Here is a 13,333-nt window from a genome sequence, read left to right as displayed (position 1 = left end):
GGAAGCCCAGAGGGAGTGCAGCAGCAGAAGAGAAAAATGTTCTCTGATTTGATGAAGTAAATCTTACAAAAACAATTCCAACAGTTATTGGTGTGTGAGACCTGCCACAAATGTTGACAGAGAGCTTCCTTCTAAGCTCAGTGGGCATTGGAGTGTGCCATAAATCAAAAGTTTCATGAAGAGGCCACTCTCCACCGAGGCTGCAGCCTTCCCTTCCATTAAAATACACATAGTTTGTTGCATTGCAGCTGTGTGGCTATTTTTTACTGTTATCATTCATCCTACATATAGTGTTCCATTCTGTCCATTTGTGTGTAACAACTAGTGTGGTATAGTGAGTAAAATGTCTAGGACCAAGGGGAGTCATTTTCAAATCTCCATTCGGTCACAATGGGGGTTTAACCTGACTCACAGGTTAAAATGAAAGAGGAAGAACCATGTACTCAGACCCTAGGTGCTCCTTGGAGGAAAGATTGAATATAATTGTAATAGTAACTAGCAGCAAAAAATTAACAGACTTAAAGCATCTGCTAGTTTCACTTGCCTACTGGAATGGCTTCAAACAGAAAGCCTTGGGTGCACCTGACCAGTGTTTTGATAACGAAAACACTGGATTTTCAATAGTGACACCAGCCACAGTGCAACCTAGAATAAGCTTGTTATTTCCAGAGGTGCAAGCTTATCTTTTAAAAACATTTTTCCTGATTTGTTTGTTTGTCTTGGGCATTTCAGAAACACTATACCTTAGCATTATGTACCAATTGTGTAACTGATCTCAGCATTTTGCTATTTTAGCGTGTGCTTGGGTTTCAAAACATTGAAAATGAGAGCTGTCGTGTTCCCTGAGTTCGAATTTTCGTAAAACAAATACATTGCTGTGTGTGTGTTTGTGTGTTGGATATAATGAAAGATAAATATTTTGGAATAGTTTTGTAATTTCAGATAAAAATTATTCTTCAGATTTATGTAACGCAAGAGCACATTCATCTAACTTCATCTACCCTTGTTTTGTGAATGTTCTAAACTAAGGGATAATATTTTGTTTCCAAATAGTGATTCTCTGGAGGAAACACAGTTTACTGCTTACACTGCTGCCACAGTAAGGAACATGCCTGAAACTCCAGAGAACGGCACACGTGGACCAGTTCCTGCCAATGCAACTTCTGTGCCAGCTGTCAAGCCGACAGGACCTCAGTATGCAGTCAAAACCTCAGGCTGGCAATCTTCTAATCAGCCAGGTACATTTACCAATTACTATTTGCTCAGTTAAAAATGCAAAAGGTGTATATGGAGAAGGTAAAATGAGGCGGATAATTCCTGTTTGTAAGTTTGAGTTTTTAAGTTCCATCAGTTGCCTTACTTTGCTAGTGTGTTAAAGAGTAGTGACACGGGTGGCGCTGTGGTCAAAACCACTGAGCCTCTTGGGCTTGCCGATCAGAAGGTCAGCAGTTCGAATCCCCGCTCCGGGGTGAGCTCCCGTTGTTCTGTCTCAGCTCCTGTCAACCTAGCAGTTCAAAAACACACCAAAAAGTGGAAGTAGATAAATAGGTACCACTCCGGCGGAAGGTAAACAGCGTTTCCGTGTGCTCTGGTTTCTGTCACTGTGTTCTGTTGCACCAGAAGCGGTTTAGTCATGCTGGCCACATGACCCGGAAAGCTGTCTGTGGACAAACGCCAGCTCCCTTGGCCTCAAAGCGAGATAAGCGCCACAACCCCATAGTTGCCTATGACCAGACTCAACTGTCCAGGGGTCCTTTTTATAATAAGAGTATGTGGCATCATTTATACAATACATACAAAAAAAGACACCCTTCTCAAGTATATTCTGGCGTACAAGACTACTTTTTAATCCAGGAAAAGCTTCTCAAAAGTCGGTCGTCTTATACACCGGGTGGAGAATCTGCGGTTGAGTATATCTCAAACTCTATATTTTAACTGGAAAAGTTGGGGGTCGTCTTATATGCCCAGTCGTCTTATACACCGGAAAATACGGTATATCAACAATTATAAATATGATGCACTTTTACAGCCAGTTATGTGGAGAATAAATGTTTCCACTCCTTATTTTTTCCTGCAGGAAACTTTTACTTTGACAATAACACAGAAAACATTTAAAAAATATATTCTCAAGGTACATAGGTCTGTGGTGCCATATTGAAAAGGGAGTGGGCATAACTGCCCTGTGTGGATATACCTTATGACTTCGTTAACATACCTGTATCCTTATAGGCTCTTAAACACCCCAAATTTACTGAGGGTTGCTATCTAAAATGGGCCATTTATTTATTTCATAAGTTTTATACACTGCTTGATTGTTAAAAACATACAAACCCTTGAAGCGGTTTACAACAAGATAAAACAGTAAAATTGAGAAAAATTCAGAACCATACTTTAAACATATGAAAGCTAAAATACTAAAACAGTTTAAAATTACCTCAGCTTTCTAAGCATCTGGTTAGGCTTGCCTAAACAAGAATGTTTTCAGCAGGTGACTATCAACCATCTTGAATACAGGATAGGGTCCTCTTACCTGCTGCTCCAGTGGTTTGAGTTGTAAAGCTGTGTTTTCAATAGCACTTTAAAGGATTTGTCCTTTCGGGTGAGGGGGTGGGGGTGGGAATGTGCTTACAAAGGGAAAAATCCAAATAATCTCAACGTAAAAGAGAGAACATATGGTGTTAATGTGCCATGTATTTTTAATAATGTGGCCTTTTGGGAATATGGCTGTGTTTGCAACCATTTAATAAAACGAATAACTCTTTGAGCTTCAGAGGTGTGGAACTTCAAAGTATCCTCAAGGTGGCGATAAATCATCGTGTCTATGCTCCATTGAACTCACTTTTAGTGGCAAAACGTGAGACAAAGTTAAGGCTGTTTACAAAAAGATGATAGCCTGTGTTGAATGCTCTGTGTTCTTTTCAAATATGCTACATTTAACAAAAATGCAGTGTTTAACCTTCAGATTATTCTATTGGGTGGTGAAAAGTTAAGAGTGTTGAAAGTCTTAGTATGCAGTCTTCCATAACTGGTTGATTTTTTTTTTAAGCATATGTTCAAAATGACATTTCAGTACTTTTCCTCTCTCATATTGCCGCCATCACTTCTGCTGTCCCCAGCTCAACAGCAAGGGCCAAAACTGTGTTAACATGCTCTATAGAAGAGTAAAGATTCTTGCTCCCTGCCTGGAGCTGAGCTGAACTTTACGAGTGCAGCCGTTTTTTGTTTTTTTAAAAGCAAATTTTGGGGATGATGAGAAGCATTTAAAAAAAATCCACTTTGAAAATTGGGGGTGAATTGCATGGTGAATTTTAGAGGGATTTGAGGACTGGTCCCTATCAGAAAGGAATTTTGTGAGGTGGTTTTGGGAGAGAAAATGCCTTTGAAAGCATTTTGACAGTAATCCTGGCTTTCAAAGGATCTCCCCGGTTGGGTGGAAAAGAGTATATCCCATTCCATCCTGGCAGGCTGAAAAAAAAAGTCCTTTGAAAGTCTGGATCACGCTTGTTGTTACTGGCACATTGTTTGTTTTCAGGTGATTTCGCTTGGCTCCTCAGCCACCTTACAAAGTTATGTAACTGGTATGGACCAAGCCTGCCTCATCTCCGAAGTTTGACCCATCTCCAAAAAAAGTGGCAGAATAAAGAGGACAGTGGTTTAGCAAAACTCTGGCGATTGGATTTGACACAGCACTGCTGCTAATTTATTTATGTTTATATTAAAAAAAAACCCATAATATTTATATGCTGCCCCCAAGGTGGCTCACATCATAAAAACATAAGAAAAAATTGAACAATCTAAAAACAATCAGGGCTGATAAAAGGAGCAACATTTACTGCTCACTATAAAGGCCGATTAAAACAAATATTAGACTATCGTAACAACTAATATAGCTATATTCTGCAACATACCTTTTGGGTGGGAGGTGGGGTGGGGGAGAGACATTTAAGAGAAGGTTGCTCAAATGAGGAAGTTTCTTAAAACCATTTAAAAACCCCACAGTTAAAGGCTATGCCCATCCCTGAGGGCAGTTGTTTCCACAACCTGAGTGCCACCACAGAAAAGGCCCTTTCTCTCAAGCTTACTAACCAAATTCAGTTCACACGCAGCCACATCTCAAAGCCTGGGCAAGTTTGTGTCTTTGCCGGTGGTCCTTCAAACAACCCTCTCCCAAAATGTTTAAGCTTTAAAGGTTAAAACCTGCACTTTGAATTGTGCCCAGAAACACCTCATAAAGCTATTATGTTTCATGACTGATCCCATCGTTCTTTTGAGTTGGTTCTTATCTCCTACAGCCTTGTTGGTGTTTGTTTGTTTGTTTTAAGTTAACACATTTTCCCCCCTGAGGCTGACTTCATCATCATCATCATTTAATTTGTATGGTGCCTTTCCATAGTTAAAAACCATGCTCAAGGGGGCTTACAACATGAAAAGATTTACATGATTACAAACATAACAAAAGTAGTCATAAACAATAAGCAATAAATAAAACACAGCAAAAAGTACACATTATAAGATCTAAAAATAAGGATAGGGTTTATCTATAAATAACTGCAACATCAACCACAACCACAACAACAAAACAGTGAAAGCCCCTAAACAATACCCCAGCAAAAGAGGGTATTCAGCAGCCTTAGCTTTTGTAGCTGGAGTCAGTCTGGGCCCCGCCCTCTCAAGTCAAGTGGAAAAGGCCTGCAAGGCATGGAGCAGGTCTTCCAGGACTCACGCCCAAGATATCTCTCTCAAAGATAACCTGAGAGGCCTCTGAGTAATAAAAATAAGCCTAAAGATGCAAATAAAGATATTGGTTTTTACAATCATATATCCAGCCATTTTCCTTCTAGGTGATTGGGCAGGGAAGGCCAGGGTTGGTGGCACATTAAATCGAGAACTAGAGTGTTAAAAAGGAAGTTGGGCTAGTGCAGAAGATTGACAGAAGGATGACTTCAGTGACTGTGGGAGAAGGATGATTTTGACAGAGGCTCTGCGTGTTGTCTGATTTGGGAGATGGCTGACAAGAGGGAGTAGCTTTTGAAAGTGTACTTTCTAAAAGATGCTGTGCGGGGGGGGGGGGATATAATGTGCCAGTTCTTCTTAAGCGAAAATAACAGCAGTCACAAAGGGTTATATCTAAAGGCGTTCATGCAGATGAAATTGTCCATAAAAAAACAAGGTGAGAAAAATCCACAATGGTAGCATAACAGTGCATTCATGAGCTTGTTTATGAAACTTGTTGGATTTCTTGGTGATAAACACCACCTGTGAAGCATTAAGGAGATTTATATACTGATCCTAGAACACATTTGGAAAACTTGAGCTTTTATAGAAATCTATACCAAGTACAGGACATGCAAAGACTTCCCATTATTACATTTGGCTATTTTTAGCAGAGGATACTTGCTCCTCATGCAACTGCAGCTACTTCATGAAATATTTAAGTGCTTTTGTCCAGGTTTAGCAAAATAGTTTAACTGCTAGGTAAAAATAGGTAACTGATTGTCTGGATCTATTTCAGCCTGGCTTCAGGCCCAGTCAGGGCACTGAAACTGCCTTGGCCCGCCCTGGTTGATGACATTTGTCATCAAAGAGAGATGTGGGGGGTGTACTTCTGCTCATTCTGCTTGATGTTTTGGCACCTTTTGACCACAATATCCTTCTGGAGTAGCTCAAGAAAAAGAAAGTTGGGGGGCACTATACTTTAATGGTTCTGCTTCTGCCTCTAGAGCCATTTCCAGAAAGTAGTTATTGGGGGCCCCTGTACGGCACTGTGAAAGTTGGAAATACAGGTGTCAATCTTCTTCCCATTCTATTTAACTGTGTCTGAATCTATTGGGAGTGGTCATAAGGAGATTAGGAGTTAGGTGTTCCCAATATTTAATTATACCCACCTCTGTCATTCTGTTCCATCTGAATCATGAGGCAGTTGAGGTTGACTCACTAGAAGTAACAGACGTAACTTAGCCATGTTCATTAATTTCAGTGGGTCTACTTTGAGTAAAACTTAGTTGAATACCACCCTAAGACTTGAAGACTATCACAAAAGAGGCTCCCTTCCAAGTTACATACTGATTAGTTCCTTATAATATAAAGCTTCCCCCCCCCCCGGTCAGTCTCCAATATTTCATGCTTTTTGTAAGGACTTTACATAAAAAAGGTAAAGGTAAAGGACCCCTGACAGTTAAGTCTAGTCACAGATGACTAGTCACAGATGACTGGAACACCAAAACCAGAGCAGCGCACGGAAACGCCATTTACCTACCCACCAGAGAGGTACCTATTTATCTACTTGCACTTTCTGGCTTGCTTTCGAACTGCTAGGTTGGCAGGAGCTGGGACCAAGCAACGGGAGCTCACCCCATCGCGGGGATTCGAACCGCCAACCTTCTGATCGGCAAGCCCAAGAGGCTCAGTGGTTTAGACCACAGCGCCACCCACATCCCCTTAGGACTTTATATAGTGTTCTCTAATATTAGAATGCAGATAATATACTGAGGCAGGTACCCGAGGCTGCTCAACGGATGGATGCCCAGGAATCTCTCCACTTACATCACTGATTCCATCTGTTCAAAATGAAGTACGATGAAAGCTTTCTGGTATTCTATTTTCATGGGAAATATCAGCATCAGTATGAAAAAATACAGTTGTTTTGGAACTGACAATCAATGCATAATAGCAGCCCTTTTCTGTTCAACTTTGTCAGTTTCTGCTCCGACATCTGATACTCTTTGTTTAAAGATGTTTCTGGCCACAAGTGAATTCAGAGCCTGCCCCGAAAATCCATACTGTTCTAGTAACTTGGAAAATTTCTGAAACCAGAAACTGCTCGGAGCTGGTGCCATCTGTTTCTTTAAGTCACGTCTTAGGAAGTCTATCTTCACCCATTTGAAATAATCTGCACCAATAATTAGATATCCCAACATGCGTTAGGCCAGAGATTGCCATAACACATAACTGTTCTTATTAAATAAGCAGGGGGAAATTTTAATACCCCAACTCACATGCAAACCCACAACCACCACCTTTGAACTCTTTCAGTTCTGGTGATATTTGCAAAGCCCTCGATTTATGTGTCGAAAACAAACATTGGCAGCACTTTTGCTCTAAAGACGTTTAAAATGAGCATATTGATCACAGGTGCCTAAAATTCAGGAGTCTACTTAACCATTCATTTTTATTTTTATTTTTGTAAAGCCCAATATCCCGAAGCAGAAAAAGCTGTTACAAGATAACATGATTTTATCTGTTCTAAGTCTATGTACTATTTGTATAACATTTTTTCCTCTTACTATAGACCACTAACTTGGATTTAGCCCTATTAATGACTAGATCATTTTCTTTGCAGAAGGCAGTAAATAATATTCTCATAATGCCTTGCAGTGTTGAGGTCATACGTTTACGGGCATAGGGAGACCTTAGGAATATAGAAATACTGATTATGCAGAGCTGGAGCTAAATCATCATTATTTTTAATCAAACTAAAATACAGCATTGTTGAACTCCTTTAAAAGATCAGACTTAGACCTGGTTCAGCAAGTTCACTTCTGCATATATTTTTAAATCATTCTCTGGAAACCCCCCCCCCCTTTTTGCCAAAGAATAAAAGAGGATGTGATTAGGCATCTCTGCAGTCAACCTGTCGGGGGGCTGACTCCGCAAGCAAGCAAGGAGTTGCCGGGACTTTTTGAGTATCGCCAGCCCCCACCTCCGTTGCTTAGCAACTCGTCCTCGTCCAGTGAAGAGACCAGCAGTTCTTCCAGTGGGGAGGGGGAGAGAGGTTTGGAGAGTAGGAGTCAGGCTTTGACGAGATATCAGAGCCCTTGCATCAACCTGAGTCGGGAAAAGAGGCTCCGCTTCCGTCTCCCCACTTGCGCAGGGGGGAAAGACGCAGGGGGGAAGGCGGGGGTTTCGTGTTCCGCGCCTTTTATGCTGGGGAAGGAACCGGAAGGGGCCATTCCCGGACTCTGCCAAAGAATGAGCTGGACATTCTTTATGTAGCTGCACTGTATATATTAATCTGCACAATAAAGAAACTTAGTTTAGAAGTTTTCCTGCGTCAGCCTGGTTACTCATGAGCAGCCGCTGAAAACCAATATACACAACCAATATAGCAAATGTAGGAATAGACCTTAAACAAACATTGTGTAGATAGTTCAGTAGCAACATCAGAGGAGTTGGATTTTAACAAATGGACAGTCTGGTATTAATAATTCTAAATTGTTTTTCTGTCACGAGGCGGCATACCACAAACTCTCACAAGTTAACTAATGTGAATTCCGACGCAGCCAAGGAAAGTATATTGTGAAACCACAGCAAAGCTATTCATAAATGTCAACTGTTAAAGCTGGGGTATTTACTTGTGATGTGAAATGTCAACCTTTTGAAATCACCGTGGCAGTGGGGTTTATTTTTGGTTTTTATTTTGGAGGGGTTTTTTTTTTTAGGAGTGTGCAAATATAGGTGAAAATATGCAACTCCTGGGACCACTGGAAGATACAATGGAGGCTGTATAATCTTTGTGAGGAGGGTGGGGTTGTATGTATTGTTTCATTGCTTTATAAACTGGTGTGGAAATATTTAGCATTATCCATATCTAGGTTCAGGTAGTGGGAGAGCTTTGAAATGCTTGCATTGTTTGCTTCCACAGTCCATAGGCTGCTCCCATGGCGTCAGATGCAGAGGGGATGGATTAATATGTGCCCATATCCTCCTCTTCCTCCTCCCACCCACTTCTGGCAACAGTACAGCCTTCCTTGGCCTCTAGCCAGGCACGGCCAAGGCCCTAATAATTCTGCAATGAGGATACCCTGTTAGGTGGATCTGCCGCCAGGGGAAATTTAAGGGAGAGAACATTGTCTCAGCCCCCCCAGAGGATGCATGGTTCCAAACAACATTTTAAAATGGCAAAATAAGAGGTGAATTAACCTTGCTCCTAGAAAGCATTTGCAGTGCTGCAGTACATAGAGACATACCCCAGGATCGATGATTGATAAAAATTTACCATACGTTAAATTCTGCATTCAGACAGTAATGTAAAAAACAAAAAGTTCTAATTTTCCCTGCTACCCCATGACAAAGAGTGACAGCACAAAGCTGTTGAGGGTTGATTAGTTAATTAGGACATGATTCTCCATTGCAACATACACCTCTGCGAAAGAGGTGCTATCAGATCAAAATGGTAGCATTTGACACCGACTTCACATAGGTTGCTATGATTAGACGAGGTGGAGGCAGTTCAAAATCAGCTCGGGTGTTGCTACAGTGCTTTGAAAAGGTGGGGAATAAAGAGAGAAATATGGTCTGATAGTAAATGCACCTGTGTGGGTGTGGATATATATGGAAATGTCTTGGACAAAGGTATGGAAGAAGGAGCAATGGGAAAAGGGAGAGACGTGTGGGAGTGGAAACCTTAATGTAAAATGAGTAAGATATCAAGCTCCTAGACCAGTCTTCCCCAATCTGGTAGCCATCAAATGTTTTGCCCTGCAGCCTGTGTTAACAGTTAAATAAATATAGGATGGATTCAGTAATGCAGTGAAATAATCTCGTTCTAGACTTACAGTAAAACATAACTTTGATTTCACTTCCTACTTGTTAACGGGCAAAAAATAAAAATAGAATAGCCTACAAAGCTAATTCAACTACAGTACAGTGGTACCTTGGTTTAAGAAGTTTATGAACAACTTGGATTAAGTATGCTGCAAATCCAGAAGTAGGTATTTTGGTTTGTGAACTTTGCCTTGGAATAAGAACATGTTTTGCTTCCTGTTGAGTTTGTTCCATTTGTAAATTGAGTCCCCCGCTGCTATGGGAAAGCATGCCTTGGTTTAAGAATGCTTTGGTTTAAGAACAGACTTCAAATGGTTTAAGTTTGTAAACCAAGGCACTGGTTAGCCTTGCTGAAGTGTAGGGGACTACAGTAACCTCTGTTAGTCTGTTCCATCTGTCCTTCATTTATTTCCAGTTGGTGCCAATTTTGCATGTGTTCATTCAGGAATTCGTTTCCACGTTAAACTGGTTTTTTTAAAATGAGAAAAAAACCATCAAAAAATTCATATTAAAATATGTGTTTCATTGAACATATTTCTAAACAATTTTATCATTCATATATATATATATATATATATATATATATATATATATATATATATATATTTGACACTTGGTACAGTTTTTGAATTGAGGGCTGTATTGTTCCAGTCCATTGTGCTAGTCTGGGAGATGGGAATCAGGTCAGTTCAATTGAAATTTAAAACTGAATGAAATTCTCTTCCATTCCCTAGTTTAAATATAGTTCAGAGACAGGGTCTTCTCATCAGGGTAGATGATTTATAGCCAGCGCTCTCATCTCTCCTTTAGAAATGTTGGCAGAAGTAAAACGGAAGTGCTGTTTAGTAGCAAGGATAGTACGGTTTAAATGTCTGGGAAAACCCAGACATATGGCAACCCTAGGTTTATTGTACCTGATGGTAATGGCTTGTGAATTTTGCATTGTCAACTATTGGTTTTTATTGTGTGTTTATCTTCATTGTGCCTTTTGGGGGTCCGGTTGCTGACATCATCATTCCGAACTGCATGGAACTGTCCATGCAGAAGTCTCTTGCTGTCTTGGAATGTGGGAATGTCTCTATCTCTCACAGCCATTTCTGCCTCATTACTCGGTAGTTCTGCTTTTAAGAGTCCCAGTGTGGCATCCCAGTTACCCCAATAGCATTATCCAGAGCTTGGGCTGGGCGATAAATCAATATATCGTCCAAAACCAGCTTGAAGTCCTTATTGTGATATCGGTTTCATAATTTTTGATCTCACAAATCATGAGAGAGAAGGGTGGGTGGGCACACTATGCAAAAATCACATGGGGGAAAACCATGAAGCCAGCCAAGACACAAACCTATGACATAGAATGAGTAATGCTACTTGATGCAAAAATTAACCAAACTAAAATAAATAGATGTAAATAGGATGTGATGGTGCTCCAAGGCGCTACTTCCTTCCCAGGTTCTATAACTGCTCTTGCTTGGTGCTTGTATGTGTATGTCAACACACACAACTCTGAAATTGTGCTGACTTTTGAGTGGCTTATGGTGCAGCAGATGAGAAGATGACACAAGCCAACCCAGAATGCTCATTTTAATTAAGAAGCTTCACAGCCCATTTAATCTGAGCTCTTGAGAGATGAAAGGCTAGCTACTACAGCAGGAAACTAACCCTCTGAAGTTGTAACTGGGCCTCTAATGCACCTGTTCTGATTTTCATGGTGCACATTCTAGCTTTCTCAGTCATTTTAAGAAATGATAACAGCATAATCCTTCCTGTTCTGCCTTTCATCATGAGAGGATTTAAAGCTTTATCTGTATTCCACAAATTCAGCAAAATAAAATAAAATGTGGCTATTGAATGCTTTGTGCTCTTTCTCTGCTGCTAACCTGAGCCCATGATTTTTTGGGGGATCTTAAGGGACTAAAGTATCTCATACATTTACCATAATTATTTTTTTATTTAAGCATGATAAATTCATTCAGCATCCACATAGACAGGAAATAAAGAACTGCTACTGTATAAGAGTGTATTAATATTCTGCTGAAGAACCAGCATTTTGTTGTATACTAGTCTAATAGCACTATATTTCAGCAGTTGAAAATGAAATTGTGCACATTGAAGTAGTATTGTTATTTATAGACATTACATGACACTTGATCTTATATTTAAGTGAGTGCTGAAATATTTAGTCTGTTGTATTGTTGCCATGGGCAGGAGATCATCTGTCAGAGTAACTGCCTCACACATCTGACCTTACTCCCTTGTAGCAATGCTTCACTATTTTTTTCCAGTTCACTATTGAGTTGGCAATCAGCAGTACAATATGCTATTAATAAAACCATGGCTGTGCCAAATATTGTCACCTTTAATTTTAAGGCTTTAAAACAGTGATATAGAAAATCGAAATAGTAATAGTAGTAATATTTCATGAAAAATGCTGTGTTTGTATATGAATAGGTGAATTTTATTTTATTTTTTTGCATGCCTAAGGAGTGGTATTTCTTTATCCAGTTGAATATTTGTAAACATGTTTCTGAACATTACAATGTTCAGTTGGGGTTCAGTTCAAGCAGGCCAGTTCTGTCTCTTGTCCCCTTGCCTGGTTCTCCACCCCAACTGACATGCAATATTCTGTAACTCCTGTTGACTACTCAGTCCTCATTGGGGTGTGTTTTGGAGGATCACCCATCCCATTTGGTGGTGTGGGGTTTTTTGTACTTCTGAGAACATTGGTGCTTCCTAGAGCATTTCAACACCTCTATCTTGTTTCTCAGTGGCCCAGCCCCACTTGGGTCCCTGTGGCTATTATGCAACATTGCACAGTACACATCAGGTCACCATTTCAAATGAGGAAATCTTCCAAGGCCCCTTTTTTTCTTGGTAATAGCTGACTAAAGGAAGCAAACCTTCTTTTATTAAAATGTACTTCTGGTAACGTCCTAACATTCTTTGATATGCTTCATGAAAGTATGCTTTTTTCAAACGTGCTTCTGTTTGTACTGCCTTTGTAAATGTGTCAGAAGGTAGCATATCATTCGCCACTCATTTGTTTGTTTAAAGTTTAATATCTATAGTATTTGGCTTTTGGGTCACACTGTGATTCAAATAATATGAATGCATAGTTGCTCTCAGACTGTCTGAAAACTCTGTTTTTAGATATACAGTAGGTAGTAACAAGATACCGGTAATAAATCTAAAAACTAGTTTTTTCATTGTAATGTTAGACACATAGTATCAATAACTTTGTATTTCATCCACACCTGCAATTGAAAGGGAGGGGACGTACTAACATATTTTATCCCAAATAAAATTGGATTGTTCAGAGTTCTTTATAGTGCCTTCATTATTTTTCTGACGACCATATTTTTAAAATTTTGTCACCTCCCACTTCTTTTCTTAAATCAACCTGATTGGCAATAATCTGCACCTGATGAAAGGTCAATATTTTTTAAAACGTTGTTTCCTTGTTTTAAACCTGTGTATTTGCAATTAAGTACTCATAGCCATACCATTTTTGGATATTATCCATGAGTATATTTTAAGCTACAACTTTTCAAGCTTTTTATTAAAGCATTTAAAAAAACTTTTTAAGGTGCAATTTTGTACATGTGTACTCAGAAATAAGCTCCATATAGTTAAATGGCACTTATGTCCAGGTACCTGTACAGTGCTTTTTTTAAAAAAAGAGATTTCATTAACAAATAAAATCTATACTATAATAAAAGAGAAAAGGTGGCCTTTTTATAGAGAAATAAATTAATCTGACATACATAATCTCAAAACCAGTAACTTCTCCCCC

The 13,333-nt window shown here is 39.6% G+C and overlaps 1 protein-coding gene across 1 annotated transcript in view; it reads left to right on the top strand.

Moving 5' to 3' along the window:
• Window positions 1-13,333, top strand: part of LOC117053054 (PDZ and LIM domain protein 5-like) — a 40,181-nt gene that overhangs the window by 14,013 nt on the left and 12,835 nt on the right. The window contains exon 6 of the mRNA XM_033160535.1: window positions 1,054-1,238. Within this exon, the coding sequence (XP_033016426.1) occupies window positions 1,054-1,238 (185 nt within the window). The remainder of the gene's footprint in view (window positions 1-1,053; window positions 1,239-13,333) is intronic.

Source organism: Lacerta agilis, chromosome 9, assembly GCF_009819535.1.
Source record: "Lacerta agilis isolate rLacAgi1 chromosome 9, rLacAgi1.pri, whole genome shotgun sequence".
NCBI lineage: Eukaryota > Metazoa > Chordata > Lepidosauria > Squamata > Lacertidae > Lacerta > Lacerta agilis.
The sequence above is the reverse complement of the archived record's forward strand: the minus strand, read 5'-3'. Positions and strand labels throughout refer to the sequence as shown.